At 40.5% G+C, this 17,549-nt stretch overlaps 1 protein-coding gene across 2 annotated transcripts in view; it reads left to right on the top strand.

Moving 5' to 3' along the window:
* LOC138259505 (tumor necrosis factor alpha-induced protein 2-like) overlaps positions 1–17,168 on the top strand; it is a 47,451-nt gene extending 30,283 nt beyond the window's left edge. For both annotated transcript variants that reach the window (XM_069207292.1, XM_069207291.1), the window contains exons 7-12: positions 2,390–2,488; positions 5,295–5,424; positions 6,257–6,379; positions 6,967–7,122; positions 11,099–11,220; positions 14,508–17,168. In XM_069207292.1, coding sequence (XP_069063393.1) covers positions 2,390–2,488; positions 5,295–5,424; positions 6,257–6,379; positions 6,967–7,122; positions 11,099–11,220; positions 14,508–14,652 — 775 coding nt within the window. In that variant the 3' untranslated portion in view covers positions 14,653–17,168. The remainder of the gene's footprint in view (positions 1–2,389; positions 2,489–5,294; positions 5,425–6,256; positions 6,380–6,966; positions 7,123–11,098; positions 11,221–14,507) is intronic.
* Positions 17,169–17,549: the final 381 nt, after the last annotated feature.

Consider the following 17,549-nt stretch of genomic DNA (forward strand, 5'->3'; position numbering starts at 1 on the left):
TTTCAAAGGCAGGGAATTACATTTGGAGCAACCCAGAACCTCCCTCACATCCTGCAACCCCAGACAATTAGGTGCCCTCTTGATTAGATTAGGAGAGGGCAGGAGAGGGGCGTGTTTAGGATTTTTAGCCAAACCAGTGTGTGGGCTCAGCCAGATGTAACCTCCAAAAATCAGTTTCAGCCATGATGGATTTTTGAAGAATGTTGCTCCCTGGGATTGATTTTTGCTGCATTTCCCAGGAAGTGGTCATCACAGGGGGAAGGACCCTGCATCTGATTGGAGAACCAGGACCCCCCTGACTTACACCGGGGAGCAAGGATAAATATGGCAGCGCTGCACCCACAACTCAGATCCTTACCCGATCCCTACAATGAAGAACATTAGGAGAAGAAGGACTGCCCTGCTGGACCCCTGACCTTCACCTGGACACTGCACTCTGATGGACTGCACCAGCTGCACACTTGGGCTCCACCACATGAAGGACTTTGCCTGGCTTCAACTGGTTCAAGGAGGGACTCCCAGTTTGCTACAGGTGAAAAATAACTAACCAGCATCCCCTGCATCAGATCCTGAAGAAACTGACCAGCTGACCACTCTCCAGTGGCCGTTTTGGAGTTAGAGCCAGGTGCATTCTGGGAGTTGTAGTCCGCACCCCTCAAGGAGCCACTTAGAGCTTCTAGAACTTTGGGGTGAGCTGTAGACTTCAAAAGAACCTTAAAAGACCTTTTGGAAGAAGATCCAGAAGTTTGGAGAAGATTGGAGAACTTTTTGGAAAAAGCTCCTAAGAGGGACCGACCTGCCGCAGCAACTCTAGCCGGCTTGCCTCAACCGCGAACCGGCCTGACTTGCAGGTTCATCCCGCTGAAGAAAATCTCCGAAAAAGTGACTAAATTTGAATGTAGAAAGTTGACCGGTACCTCCCGAGCAGTGTATCCATAGAGGGCTCTAGGGATGTCAGATCAAGATTTAGGTTTAGCCTGGTCAAAGGATTTTCATCTCAAAACATTGCCTAAGTCCGAACATGGAAATCTTCACTGAGGGCTCCCGTGACGCGTATCTGAGGAAGTGCTCTAGGGAGGTCGGATCGGACTGGCGCCTTCGTCCCGCTGAAGAAAATCTTAAAGAAAATGACTATGTCGGAAGGTAAACTTTTGACCGAGGCATCCCGCTTGCTGTAGCCGAGCAGGGCTCCATTGCGGTTGGCCTTAAACTTTGTCTTTGCCCTGGTTGAGGTGTGACAAGATTGGTGCGTTTTGTTTCTAGGTGCTAAAAAACACTAAGGGAGTCATTACAACCCACTTTTTCGACGGAAGCACCGACAACAGGCTAGCGGTGCTTCCGTCCAACCTTGGCGGGCAGCTGTTGTAATGAGGGCCTAATTCTTTAAAAATTCATCTCTCCGTTGCCCCTTTTCTGATTTTATTCTTTTTTGTGTCATTTTAAAGATAAAAATATACTCTATTTGTTATAAATTGGTGTTGGATTTTTATTGTGTTTTGTATTTTACTTATTTACTGTTTTGTGATTTTTAAATGCTTTACACACTTGTCTCCTAACTTAAGCCTTGTCGCTCGTTGCCAAGCTACCAAGGGTTAAGATGGGTTTAATTTATTGAGACCTAACTGGACCTAAGTAGAAGTTAGTGGCCTATTTCTAAGTGTAGTTACTTACCTGCCCTTATCAATAATCCACTTTCCAACAGGTACCAACATCCTAGCCACCATACAGCCCAGTATCATACCTGGTATGGATATACACTATGCTTCCATCCGGCCTCTTCTCTCTAGCAAAGTCTTAATCCGGAGTTATTACTAGGATTAGCCTGCTGCTATCTGCCTCTCTGTGTAGTTTATAAAGTTACAACTTTCTACTGCATCATTGAAAATGTCTACTCATCTATTAGTGTTTGGTCACAATTTCAAAATAACCTATCTTTGTTCTTGTGCTTTATGTTGCCAACACACATCACCTTCGCCTTCATTTATAAATGCATTTCCTCACAGACAGTAAAACCCTGTGATACATCAGGCCTCTACCGATTCATAAAATAAAAGAGGCTTGAGTGTGGAGGAAAGCATTTCACTTCAGCTGGATATTGATGACTGTACCTTTGGGTTTGCACAACAATACACTCACTCACTCATTCTTTGACTTGTATGTCCGGAAGGCATGAGGCCAATGTATATTCCTATGCACAAAATGCAGAATCATTTCTGCAACACCTTTGCTGTTTGATTATCAATATCTCACCACATATAAGCTGTTTTCTTTCTGATGGTCCTGTCCTCACGCACAACAATCGATTTGATTTTGGAAAATACTCGTAAAGAACAGGCATTCCTAGTTTAATTGACCGAATATTAATTCATATGTTAATTTCCTTTACCAGATATAAGACAACGTTTGAAGAATTTGTAAAGGCGAACAAGAAGCACACATATTTTCTGCCCCTTGTGATTGCCAATATCAATAGCTGTGACAACTATAGGTAAGCTTCACTCTCTAGATGCATTTTTGATTACACGGTATATGAAGAGTATGCTTACAGGTAAAACGTTGGTGTTCGTGCGTATGGACAATGCAGAGCTAAATACTGAACTAATCATTCACTTTGATAGCCAGAAACGTTGTAGGCTGATGTTCAGGTTGGTGTTTGAATTCTTCCTTTTCATCCAATGTCACCATAACTACAATTTGGGATGAATTGCGTTGTCACTGACAATATATATATTTGACATATATGTTGCTTTTTAAGTACAAAAAAGAAGAAAAGAGTTGAAAAACCTAATATCCTTACAATCGTTAAAACCCTTGAAAACTGAGCAAATGTAACAGCCTGTTTTCTGTGTTGCAATCCCACTTGTGGATACATCCCCTAAACGGTGCTAGATGTAATTAGGGGGAAATATGTGGCAGGTGAATGAAGTAATACAGACACTGAAATGCACTGCCTTTTAGTGCTTGCCTGCAGTTTGGTTTTGCATGCAATGCTGCAGTTACATTTTTGTTATAGCAATATATACCACAATACATTGTCTGCAGATGCATGTCAAGGGATACGCCTCACGTAAATGAGATCCAATCCATGGCTGTCGCCACATGCTGTACTATGGACTGGTGCAACAGCTACAGCAAACCTCTCCAGGGATCAACCATTTGTTAGATTACTGCTTAGGTGACCTAAAAATTACGACACGCAGAAAATGCCTTAGCAGGGGGACAGACTCAGCAAAACAACTCTACATATGCACCATAAATCCACAGGGAGTCCCCCAGGATTCCCATATTTTTTCATTTTCCTCTTTTTATTCCATGACACTCCACGTAGGAGGCAATCTTTTATGGACAATGCCCCCCTTTTATTCCTCCTCCTGACATTCCCTTGTTTAGTTGGACTTTTGTAAACTTCTATGACCCATCCACATCATTCTTCACCATTGGCCGTGCCTCCACTGTCCTTGTACCTCTCCCCCTTACACTGCCCATGGTTTCATGTCCCTCCCACCAAAAGTCCCATATCAACTCAGATTTTTTTTTTTTTTTAAATCTGCTTATTCTACCTCATTCCCCTGTGTTATCTTGCTTGACTCCCTTTGCGAGGGGGCATTGTTGTTTTTAATTATTATTATTTTCTAAAGAAAACCCAGCTTCTGGATTTTTTTTTAAAAAATAACAAAAAAGTTTTAAAAGACGGCTCTGTCATGTTGGCGGAACTCTGTATCAAACGTATCAAATCTCTGACAGGAACTGCTGTGATGGCGGTCTCTGCCAATGCTTAAGAAACGATGACTAGCTTGGCGGCCATTTCTTAATTTGGTCGGTGGAGAAACCATCAGGGCGATGGAGTAATTTACTTTGTCAACCTGAGGGACTCATCCTCCACACGCCAAAATGCGTCTGCCCTCTGATTCAGGAAGGAAACTACCGATTTTTTAAAACCATAATAACTTAAGTTTAGCTGTTTTCTATCTAAAATTGCTTCTGCTTCATTATATCAATCGTTAAAATACATCACACAGATTTATTTGTTCAAAATCTCCCACTTTCCACCTTTAAAATGTTGGCATGTATAATTACGCCAAAAATAGTACTTTTTCACAAACACAACCTTTGCATGTCCGTTTTCTTTGTATCTTGTTTATACCGAAAATATAGGTGAAGAATATCAAAAAATAGGTATGCCCAGAGGCTCACCTTACGAGTAGCCTCTGAGATCGCTGCTCAGGAATTATGGGACCCAACAAATGCAGAGAGGTTGCCCATGGGTACTGTGCAGCAGCAGTGACTCTCATATTACCTGATTCTACACACTTGCGTCCAGCTGACACAGTATGTGGTGCAAAACTGAAGAAAGCATGGCTTATGTGCGATGCTCTAACCTGGAATGTTATTTTTCAAATAGCAATCAACATCCCACAGACATTCTTCAGAGATTAGTAATGTGTAAATGCTTAACCATAGCACAGTCGCTCAAGCTAACTTTTTCCCTTCACAATTCTTTTTTTTTCTCAGTGGAAGAATTCTGTTTCCCAATACCCCAACCATTGTTGTGGTTACTCCCTTACTATTCTTACCTTTGAATCAGAGTTACTTCAGTGGCATTGCAAGGGTGCTATGGACCTTAACACAAACATTTTAAAAGCTGCTCCTTGGGAGTTGAAAGGTAAAAGACATTCATATCTGGGCCTTAAAACCACTCTATTCTGGTGTCAGTGCACCCACTGCACTGCTTAGCTATCTATACCCCTATTGAGAGCCTTGTCAAGAATACATTCAAGGCGAGAATGTACTGCGGACCATGGCCAAAGGTAAGTCCTATAGGCACCAATTCACACAGTGGTTGTGCAGTTGTCAGAAGATGTGCCCAGGAACTCTCCACAAATGACTTTTTGTGACGTGCCATTTTCTGAATTTCATAAAACTCTCATTTGCACTAATGCACGAAATGTGCTAGCACACTTCTTTAGTAAATAATTTCAGATACAGAACACTTTCTTTGCACTTGGCAATGTCAGACTCGTAAACTGGTTGGAAAATAGGATTTTTTTTCAAGTATTTGTTTCACAATTTACTTATTAGATCTGCCAAGGGAACTCCATAATTGTGAAAATCATGTTTGTGATTTCTCAAAACGTTGCATATATGGACTACATCTTTCCAATTATTTACCTTATCTATACCATTTAGCCAGGATTCCGTAAAACATAAATCATTTTTAATGTTGTTTTACTATTGACTGAGCAACCTGTACTTTATACCTGTAATGATCAGCAATCTTTTTCATCACGTTGCAGACAATACATCAGAAGTCTTGAAAACCACAATTTTAAAGACGAAGATAAAACTAACTTGTATGATACATTTCGCGAAATTGAAAGGATTGGGTTTGACGCATTGCTTGAAGACTTGTTTCTAGAATTAAAGGTGTGTATAATTTGTAATGAAACCCACACTCAAATATCACCACTGCATCGGTTTATGCTATTCTATGATATGCTTATATGTATTAGATATTTCAGCAAACGAATGTGCTTACATGTGCGAATTCCACTGTTATCATTTTGCAGACATGACAGTCATCAGGCCTAGATGTTGCACTGATTACCTTCTGTGCACGTGTACTGGACCAGTTTCCTCTCTTCCACATTGTATATCAATGGTTGCATCTCTCTCTCTCTCTCTCTCTCTCTCTCTCTCTCTCTCTCTCTCTCTCTCTCTCTCTCTCTCTCTCACACACACACACACACACACACACAAACACACACACACACACACAAACACAGACACACACACAGCGTCACATACATACACAGAGACACACACACTCACCCACATTGTGGGTGAGGCCATTCACTAGTAGAGAAGGATCTAGTGCTCTAACAGGTCCCTCAATTATTTTGCAGAAGAAAGGAATCTTCAGTCTATATATTGAAATCATAGGGTGACACCGCCAGTAAGGCGTCTACAAAGTAGGGCGAAATAACCAGATGTGGAGTCAACAAATTACCTACAGTAATCAAGGAGCTAGCAAATTGCCTTCATAGTGGTTGTAGGGTTATGAGAGACAACACTAGAAATAGCCAGTGCATCAAAGTTTCTTGGCGGCCAACAAGGCAATTTAAGTGTCTGCTGACCAAAAAATTGCTTATAACTCCTTTAAAAATTTACGTTCCATTGTGATAGGTGCAAAGTTCATCCTATTGTTTTTATTTATTATGTTTAAATTCGATGTTTATAGTTTGTCTTTTCTCCCCAGCCTAATTTTAGAAAGCTGTCACAGAAGAATGGTCTATGCAGCCATGGAACTATGGTTCACATTGTTAAGATATCAGAAACCTACATGCTAAAATTCAGGACTCTTAAAGACTGCTATTACCAGGTAAAGTGAGACAAGGTGAAATGTGTGATTATATTGCTGTGTGAGGACTGTTCACATATTGGATTGGTTTTATGATTTTTTGGCTTGGAAAGTAATGCACAAATGTAAAAAAGCTGTGAAACACTAAAAACTGGACATCCTTAAACCATGCTTTGTCTATTCAGTGGATACTTATTGAGAGGCACCAGTTAAGCATACAGGTGCAGTTGCTTAAATGTATTAACAAGAAAGCCTAGACAGGAAGCTAGGATTTAAACACATTAAAATATCCTATTCATTTAAGAGCATTTATTTCACACAGTTCTATCAGCAGGGGAGAGCTTTAGCGCTGGGACTGGTGTTACTGAAAAACAGTGAAGTGCTTAATAGAATATATTGAGATGGACCACATCCACAGGTCTGTCAAGTTGTCTTACTAGAAAATGTGCTACAAAGAAAGCCAAGTTTATCGTTTTAGACATCTGAAATATTTATTCAACAAACCATTTTCACACAAATTATTTTTGCTAATCTTATATTTTACAAATTAAGTATGCATTATTGGCAAACTTAGTGTAAGACTTGTATTGCTTTTTGTTTATGGCTAGGAAATTATGGAGAATATCCACGTTTATTTGGTTAAAGAATACATCAGGCGAATAATGAAGAAGAAAGTGAGCCAGAAGAGTTCGGAGCAGCAGAAAACCATAGCAAATCAAATTCTTGAAAGTGCATCTCTTATAAAAGAATGCTGCATAACTTACGTAAGTGTAATATGGATATTTAAAGTATTTTAGAAGCAAGTGAAACAAAGGTCATATAATATGCATTTGATTTGTTAACACCAAAAAAACTAATTTTGTTCCCTAGTAGGGGAGTTGCAAAGATGAGGGATTTTATCAACCTCTAGAAGGGGAGCTACCTAAGGGTCTATTAATGTAGGTAACTGTAAGCAATGACATATAGTTTAAACATATAAATTATTGTACTCCAGAAGTGTTTGGGCAATTCAGAACTGTATGTGTGTACTGCCTGCGTTTCGTAGCTTTCCATGCTAAAGTGTATTTTGTTCAGATTCTTCATTTTGGTAGTTTCCTTTGTGTAGTTTCTGCATATTCCATTCATCATACTTACATGCGACAAAGAAAAATATTGCAATCTATATTTTCTTCAACAGAACACCTTGTGGACAGCGGCAAAGCTAATGACAATTTGGTGAATCCTATTTTTGTAAAGGTAGTTAAAGGTCTGCTGAGTGAAAGCTGAGTAGTATTCTAAGTTAGAATTAACAACTCCCCACATCAAACTAAAACATTTCCTCATTATGCCCAGTTGGGCCAAATGACCTTCGATAAAAGAGTTTAACTGAGACCCCTGCTTTTTGGAAGAGAAGAGCTGTTCACCATCCCCTGCAGTCTTTTCTGGAATTACCATTTGGCACTCAGATCAGATCATCAAAGGTTTTGGTCTGCCATATTGAACTGCCTGTCTGCTGTCTGGGTAGACCTTTCTGAACTCTTTGTGCATTCCTGGTGTTTATATAGCCTTGGAGACAGAAGAGTACCAATCCAGCAATTGCCCCTGAAGGCCAAGAGATAAGTGTTATCAGTCCTCACTATTTACACCATCGTCAAGGAGATATGTCCCTAGGAACTGAGTTTAGAGAGCCCATCATGAAGGTTATGAACTCACATAGGTTGGAGCAATACTGTAGCACATCATATTCATAGACTTAGACATAGACTTAGAGACAGCAACAGCTCCAAATACTCTAAACCCTAGAATGATCAACATTAGGAAACACAGGAGGCCTGAGCAAACCACACTAGAAGTCAAGGAAAGACACCCTGAGAAAGTGATTTCACCTACCTATATGAAACGGACGTTTCAAAGATGCTGCAGTACGAGCTAGCCCACAAGTGCAGGCTATGTCCAAGAATGCCTGTGCCTCTTCACTCAGCACTGACCACGGTTCCTGAGAATTAACAGGAGAACTGGGTTTTAAGAATGTTCCAATCAGAGGCTATATTACATACAGTATTATGGGGAAGGAACAAGATTGTCTGCCCATTTACTGAACCCCCCCAGGGCACTGCAGAAGGGACCATAGAAGCTTTTGGGACCATTTCTGTAATACAAATAAGGCCAGCCCACAGGTACAGTTGACACTGCCTTATGGGAATGTTCCTCTCATTAGCATAGTGCTTGACCACATGCTAATAAGGGAAGCATTTTGCTTCTGTGCCCTTGACATATTAGGGATATGGGTGGAGAGAGAGAAAAAGGCCATCAGGGAATGCACTGGCTGTGCTCCACAAGGAGTTGGCTCGCAATTAGTGTCCCCGTGGGCAGCCTTCTGAAAGGGAGTGAGGAGGAACACATCAGCATCCCCCCAGATATTCCCCTGAGGGCAGATGTAGTCACTCACTGCACCTGTCTGCAGGAGAATTCCTCTCCCCCTTGAAAGTGCAGGCTGGGAGCCCCCTGCACTGTGAAATGTGGTCAGGCTTCTTCAAAAGCTGGTACATTTTTCATTAATGCACAGCTTCTAGGGCAGTATGATTTGGCAGGCGCCCTTGAGTTAGCACATTATATGTAATAGGGCACACTGACTGTTTTTGAGCATAGTGGCACCTAGTTAAAGTTCAAACAAAAAAGTGCACCCTTACCAGAATATATCAATTGATGTCTTCGAGCCAGGATGAAGCCATTGGAGGACTCTTTTGATTTGATACTTTTTGTGTTCATCTGTCTAGAGCTATGCAAGGCTGATCAGACTTATGTGAGACTGAACTCAGAGATAAATCCTGTCCAGCACCCATCTGCAAATCAGGTCAACCAAATTCATTTGTAGCTCATTCTTTCACAAGCCCCAAATCCCACTCAAGACCCAACAAAGGATGCTTTTCTTTTTTTCAGACATTGTTACCTTTCCCAAGAGATTGATTAATCTGTAATGCTGATGCTAAACCAAGATATGTTGTTGTGTGTTTTAAAAAAAAACTTTTGTGCCATTTTATCTTGGGAGAATCAAATGAATCCATCCTCTCCTTTTCTGTATTGTCCTTCTCAAGCACTGGCTAAAGTTTTCTAGCAAAGGGGAAATGGAATTTGACCCTCCTGACCTCTCTGTGTGTTTCTTTGTGTTCACTTCGCTCGTTCTCTGTTTCTCCTTCTTTCGTCCATATTCTGCAGTGTTGAATGAGCCATGACCAAATCTGGCACATGCAATATCATAGCAGTGTCACACTCAGCTGAGCTGATTATCAAATCAATTTTTTTATGTTGTTGTCCTCACTAACATTCATAGACACTCTTGATCTTATTTCTTTTAGTCTATAATTTTCTCTCTTGTCTCTAGTAGTTAAAAATTGTCAACTGTGTTAGAATGCTGGATCTGACCCTTATAATTTCTTTACCTCTTAATTGTCTTTTTTCCTTGACTCACTCACTCACATCTCTGAAAGACTGGTTTGTAAACTTTGCCTGTGCTAGTACATTATCAGCTAAGGGTTATCTTTTGAATGCTTCCTTTTTGCTCTGTGTGGTCTTCCTCACAAGATTGTTTTGGGTGCTTCGCTTTCGGCCATGTGCATTTATTACAGTCTCCATCATTGTTTGAGTTATACTCTTCTTCAATATTCAGCACATAAGCAATAAGGTGGGGTTACAGGTGAACTTCAGAAGAAATAATGGTAGCCAATTACAACCTATGCTTAAAATTTTTGCTAGATAAGCAGACATTTGAGGTGAGCAAATCTAGAATGTTGCTGGTGTTGCAGGCTGCTCCTTACTAGTGCCGCTCTCCACCTAAAATTGGGAACCTCCCAGAGTTCTCCTTTGTTTTTTGCATAATTTATGCGTCACTCTAACCCTGAAAGGGCTTTGGTTTGACTTATACTGGGTGCTCCCTTGTGCCGGGACAAAGCTAAACCCCTCTGAAGAGCTCTAATGAGAGCGAAACACGTGTCAGGGGTTGCTTTACTCATTCCAGGTTGGCTTGGATGGTATTTGACCAGTCCAAAGCTGTAATACTGTGCCTGGAGTGGTAAATGGCTTTTGTCATTTTACAGCTCGGCGAGGATGACACTGTGTCAATCCTATGCTTAAAGATTTTGCTGTCAAAATGGCAAAAGACTTTGTCACTATCTAGCTCGGCGAGGATAGCACTGTGCTGATCTTATGCTTAAAAACGTTGCTAGATAAGCAGACATTTGAGGTGAGAAAATCTAGAGTGTCGCTGGTGTTGCAGGCTGCTCCTTACTAGTGCCGCTCTCCACCTAAAATTGGGAACCTCCCAGAGTTCTCCTTTGTTTTTTGCATAATTTATGAGTCACTTTAACCCTGAAAGGGCTTTGGTTTGACATATATATACACTCTTTTGTTTTCAATAAGATCAGACGTGTAAGAAAATGGTTCTGTTGCTGGAAACCTCCAACCTTGCCATATGTGGACCTGTAGTTCACAGCATTTTACAACCCGTTTTTCTTTATAATAGCCAAATAAAATGATTAACTTGCTATTGGATACTTACCATCAAGGTTTCAGACACATATGCGGGTTGGGTTAATTCTGGAAGAGTGAGATTAAAATAATTATTCTTTGATAGTGGACTTGAGAGAGTTGATGCAATATGTTTTATTGTTGGACTATATGGTATAACTACTATTTGCAACAAAGAATTCAAAATGTAAATTGTAAAGAATATATAATACAATACAAAATGTTATTGTGTTTCAGGGGTCAAAGGCAGAATGGTTGAACGATGCTATCCCAAAAATAGCTGAAATCATCAAACTCCAGGACATAGATGCTATCAGAACCGAAGTTGCCTCACTTGCTTACCAGTACCCTGATATAAGGTGAGATTTATGATCATTTCCAGTAAAGCTACAGGATTATCAATGTGCATGCTTTGCCAATGTGTTCCTATGGTGTCTACATTCGTATCACATACTCCTTTCAGTTCTTCTAAATCCTAATGCTTTAAATTTTAAATGTGTACATTTGCGCTGTTGCTCAGTGCTCTCAATTTAAAGACTTTGGACTCAATGTATTAAACACTTATGCATTCACAAACCCGCAACTTTCAAAATCCTCAGGATTTTGAAGGCAAACGTGTTATGTTCAAAGTATGAAACCCATATTGCAAGTTGGAAAACCATCCCTGACTCCACAAATGGATTTTGCAATCCAATCCACATTTTAATTAATTGTGAGTCTCATTGACCAGTTATCTCCACCTTAAAGGAGGAGGTAACTGATTTCCAAATAGAAATGATCTCACTACTCCCTTGGCTGTTGTTCATTTGGGAACAGAGTGACACAGGATGGCCAAGTTGGCCCATGCTATAAGTAGGTGTTCATTCAGCCTGTACTAGCATTTAACCAGCAGGTTTCACCACCATGTACAGACTGACAGAGACGGGGGTCCTACATTGCCCATGCACTTGGCATGAGCAGTACACCCCCCCAGTCAGCCCTGTTGTCCAAATCACTGTCTTCTTTGCAGACAGTGATTTGCGCGATGGGTGCTGGTGCATCCGACACACAACAGCATTGCCTCCGTGTCTGAGCCGGTGTCAATGTTGTTATGCATTTCCAGCTGCGCCAGCGGGAAACTCATAGTAGGGGCTGCGGGAGGGATGTTGCATATGCAGTAACCTGACCGCGGGAGTTTGGTGGGCGGCCTTTTCCACCTGCCAAACTCATAATTAGGGCCTATGTGTTTAATGGTCCATGTGTATCACGTCTGTGGTAACTTCTGCGGGTGGGATTCTTGCTGCAGGGCCACGTAACCGCTGCAACAAGGGAGCAAACTTGACTGACTCTATGAAGATTTGGAGATTGGGTAGGAGTTCTCCTCCTAAGGAAACCTGCAAACAGTTTCACCAAATGTGCACTTCACAGCACGAGTCTTAAATAAGTGTATAAAAAGCATTATATGAGGTCCTGAAGGGACACACATAAAAAAAGATATATTTCACGGTGTGTTAAACATGCCTAGTTCTCCCTAGGGGCATTGATGGCTTTCCACTTGCAAAAATGTGGAATGCTGAGCAAACCACTTTGCTTTACTGACGTCCTCTTTAATGGCTCAATGCACTCAGTTTTTCAATTTAGTGCACATTTTCTGATGAGGGCATGATGCTTTGAAGTGGGTAAATAATAGTTAATACCTTTCACGTTTCAGTTTCCTGGTTGTTCTTGCTCCCGCCCCCAGCACTGGCAGATCCGACATACAAGCTATCTCTCACACTCTTTGTGGCTATTTATATTTGCTTCTTTACCCTTACCCATACTTTTTCCTTACTCATATATTCGCTCCCCGTTTAGTTTGGGGGGTGTTACTTCTCCATTCCAAGGATGAAAATAAAACAACTCCTTTCCTTGACAATAGTTAATTTACAGTCATTTTCAGAGAGGAAAACTGCCAAAACAGATTGAAAAAGCCCACAAACCTGTTAGTTTTAAGTAGTTTGAAATAATGTATTGATATAAAATGCACCCTTTGATGTGAAATACCTTAAGTGAAATACTGTATTTTTGTGAAACCACCCTTGGTGTGAAATGCAGTTGTGTTTTGAAATGCCTCGACGATATGAAGTTACATGCTTGAATGTTAAATACTGGCTTAATATGAAATGCCTCCTGTGATGTGAAATGACTGTCTTGACATGAAATTCCTCTTTTGAAGTAAAAGCATTTTCTGATTAGAAATACTGTCTTGATGTGAAATGGCCCACTGATATGAAATGTTTTTTTTTAAGAGAAAGCCTCCCTTGATGTGAAATAGTCTTGTTGTGAAATGACTCTCTAAATGTCAAATACTGCTTTGTAAAATGCCTCCCAGATATGAAATGACTTGCTTGCTTTGGCATGCTTCTCTTGAGGTGAAATACTATCTTGTGAAATGCCTTCCTTGACATGAAGTGACTTGCTTGATGTGAAATGCCTCTCTTGATCGGAAGTGACTGGCTTGATTTGAATCGTATCTTTTGAAGTGAAAGTCTCTCGCCGTGAAATAATGTCTTGATGTAACCAGCAGTTCTTAATATGTAATATTGTTCTGATGTGAAATGCTTTATTGATGGGAAATAATACCTTGAAGTGAAATGCCTTCATTGATGTGAAATGACCGGTTTGATGTGAACTGCCTCTTTTTTGAGTGACTGCCTCTCTTGATGTGAAGTACTGTCGTGATGTGAAATACTGTCTTGGTATGAAATGCCTCTCTTGGTGTGAAATGCCTTCCTTGATGTGTGGATGTGATATGTCTCCCTTGATGTGAAATGCCTTCATTGGTGTGAAATGACTGCCTTCATGTGAACTGCCTATTTTGAAGTGAAAGCCTCTCTTGATGTGAAACACTGTCTTGATGTGATACACTGTCTTAATATGAAATGCCTCTCTTGATGTGACATGCCTTCCTTGATGTGAAATACCGCCTTGAAGTGAAATACTGTCCTTAAGCGAAATGCCTCGCTTGATGTGACATGTCTTCCTTGATGTGAAATACCGCCTTGAAGTGAAATACTGTTCTTATGCGAAATGCCTCGCTTGATGTGACATGTCTTCCTTGATGTGAAATACTGTCTCGATGTGAAATACTGTCCTTATGCGAAATGCCTCGCTTGATGTGACATGTCTTCCTTGATGTGAAATACCGCCATGAAGTGAAATACTGTTCTTATGCGAAATGACTCGCTTGATGTGACATGTCTTCCTTGATGTGAAATACTGTCTTGATGTGATGTGTATTGCTTCATGTAAAAGTCGTGGTTTGATGTAAAGTGCCTGCATTTGCATTAATTCATTGCTTTGTGGAGAACTCTATCACAACAATTGAGCAGCAGTGGCTACAAAACACTTGTATACACCTACTACCATTTACATTACTGTGGCCTAATCCATATCCTCAGTCCCCCTCATTTCTGCCTCTCCTCGGGATGCGTGGGGTTGTAGGGGGAGTGAAAACAGTGAGTGTGTTGGAGGACCCGGGGGGCATCCGTAACCCCTCTCTCGCCAGTGCTTGCCATCAGCACCCATGAGCAAAAATGAAGCAATGGCCCAATCAAGTCATTTGTGATAGAGAAGGCTTGTAACAGCCAACGCACGTCTAACTATGTCTACATCCTTTCTTTCACAGCAAACATCAAGTCGGCGCAATCTTGTACATCAAAGGGAACCTCAAAAACAGTGAATTGAAATATATCATGAACATCCTGGAGGACTTTAGAGAAGGCCAGGAAAAGGACTCGCCCAAGTTATTTTCTCTTATAGCAGCTTCTTGAGGTTTTACCAGACAGGAACATTACATTTTGATCGAACTAAAGGAGGAATGCTATGTGTGGAACTCTACTGTGACCTCTGAACACGGTGCTCTTCCACATAACTCACCACACCTTGTTTCACAACATTGGATCCCTGGGGGGACATGAAGTTGGATTTGTGTAAGAGTCGCATTTAAGCGAAATCTGAGGAAAATTGTTATTGATGTTTTACATGGAAGACGCAGGAATAGATTTATCGCTCAAGGATCCCTTTGCTTGCTGCATTGGCATACACGTTACATCCCCCAACCCACGCGACTTCCGTGAAACATTGAGAAAGAAAGTGTCCAGACCCTTTAATGAGGCTCCTCTAGGAAAAGACACACTGGAGATTGTTGCCTCCTGTTGAAATGTATTTGAGACCAGATCAGCTACACTGGAACATTCTGAGCGTTGATGCTTTTAGGCACGTGGCTAAACTGTTTTATGTGTCAATTTACTCCTGGAGCATGGTTTTAGATATTTACTTACATAAACCGCTGACAATTTCTATTACAATCCGTCACAATCCATTAAGAGCAAGCATGTGAGTGAGTCTATCAGTGACATTACTTGTGAAGCAAATGACCTGCCTAGACAAGAAGTGTAAAAGTGTGAATGGTATTGTGCTCAATACATATTAGAAATGTGTTTTTATGAAAAATCTGGTCTGTAGAAATATGGAATCTTACCTGGGGAAGGGCCTAACATTCTCTTCTGGAGAAATTGTTTTCAAGGCCCCAAAGACTTTTTCTACTTGTGTGACTAAGGTAAAGAAAGTGCCACATGAATATTTCCTTTTCCATTCATGTGATAATGTTTTTCCAAATTTGTACCAAACACCTAGTTATTAATGAATGATTCATATGGGCTAGCAGGGACAGACTTCTTATCCATGACGAGATGGCACCTACCCAGCAGTGCAAATTAGACTCACCCTTCTGTGTGCTAGCAGATGTAGATTTTTAAAGGTAGTGCTTCCTTCCTTGTGGGATCAGAAGGCAGCCATCATTACGGGGTGCCCTTTATACATAATGAAGATTATAAAGTGCCTGTCAAAAGCTTTAAAGCAGGAGTCTGATTTAGAGTTGTGTAGTAACAGGGAAAGCACAGTGAAATACATTTTGCCGGTGTATGATGTTCCGGATTTCCAACTTTCTGCAGTTGGTTGTATATCAAAATATCAAGATCCATAAATTCAACCTGCCCTCGCACTGACTCGAAAATATCGACTGCCAACATGCTGTCAAGGTAGATATACATAGACAGGTATAGATTTAATGTGTTTAACTTCACATTTTCCACCTAATTCAATATCAGGCCATATAGGTTGTCATATCACTCTTTACGTTCGACTTCATTGTTCTGTTTTCCATATCTAGAAACAAAAGAGAAGCAATAGGAGGCTGATCATTTCTGTGTCTGGCACTGAGACTGGAATAGTTTAGCATGAGACCTAAGACAAATTCAGAACCAGTTGGCTTTTAGAAATGGCCCCAAAACATTCCATCTTTGTTAATGTTGTATCTTGCTGCCTGCAGTAGATTAGTGGGGTCTTAGTGCTATCTGCGTGCTAGAAGGCCTAATAAAATAGCAAATAAATAAATAAGCAAAATAATATATGCTCTAAACCTGAATGGCGAACCTTAAGGTTCTTTTGTTTTCAATCTAGGAACATCTTCCTGCTGCCATTTGTTCTCTGTTGGTTGAAATGCACTTAAGGCCAGATTTACAATGCCCTAACGCCACCAGAGTGTTATTTTTAGTGACTTTCCGATAGCGCTATTCACTGTACCATATTTGCAAGCAGGCGTTACACCACTTTTTGTGGCTTAATGCCTCCTTGTAAATATGGGTCCCTCCTCACAGTTTTCTGCGGCAGAGGAGCATGCAAGAGGTGTTGGTATGGGCGGTCCACCCATTGCTTTTGTCGCTGTCTCAGATTTATGAGAAATCGAACAAACTGTGTATGACAACGAGAAAGATGCAACTGTGTGCCATGAAGCCCACTCCACACATAGGATTATATTCTGTTGTCCATAGAGCCCAGTCTGCACACAGGATTATATGTTGTTGGCCATCAGGTAAATTACAGTCAAGCAGCTCATTAAGCTGTACATTCACATATAAAAACATGGCATCAAGAAAGCATTATAATAAGGTAGATTTCTCGTCTGTATACATTTTTCTCAACATCATTGTACGTATATATTTATATTGATGAGAAGTGTGCAAGTATTTCAGCATTTTAGGACCGTAAATAAATCGTTCAAATAATCCTTTCTTATAGAAAGTTTTAATATGTTTCTTCAAATATTGAAATGACTGCTTTTTATCTACGTAAGAACAGTTATTCAGGTAGGCTGAACGTTATATTTGTAAGATGTATTTAAAATGTATCATCATTCCCAAAGAATGGATGTATTTATTTTCATGTCTCTTTTTGTATTATTTTGTACTTTGATGATCAGTATTAAAGTAATATCTTTTTTATCTGAGTCATCTTTATTCTCCGTGTATCAATCACATTTGAGAGACACTAACTTAGCTAGAAACATGGCGTTATTATACAAATCATGGCAATCAACGAAGATAAAATACTCGAAAAGTAAGGCCCTAAAGCAAGTGTGCCACAATTCTCTGGGCCCAGCACAAACCCCAGTTTGCACAGACATCGTAATTCTATGTAAAGCAAAGTTCACTGCATCCGGTACTTACTAGGCGTGATAAACTGTGCATGCCTGCAGTTTTCCCCAGTTCATTTTCTGCAGGTGAAACTTGCTGAAGGTTCCCACGAACAAAATGCCTGTAAATTGCCAGGGCATGATGAATGTGCTGCGGAATGACTGAAGGCTGCATGATATTCCCATTTTAGAGTT

Source organism: Pleurodeles waltl, chromosome 9, assembly GCF_031143425.1.
Source record: "Pleurodeles waltl isolate 20211129_DDA chromosome 9, aPleWal1.hap1.20221129, whole genome shotgun sequence".
NCBI classification, from domain to species: Eukaryota; Metazoa; Chordata; class Amphibia; order Caudata; family Salamandridae; genus Pleurodeles; species Pleurodeles waltl.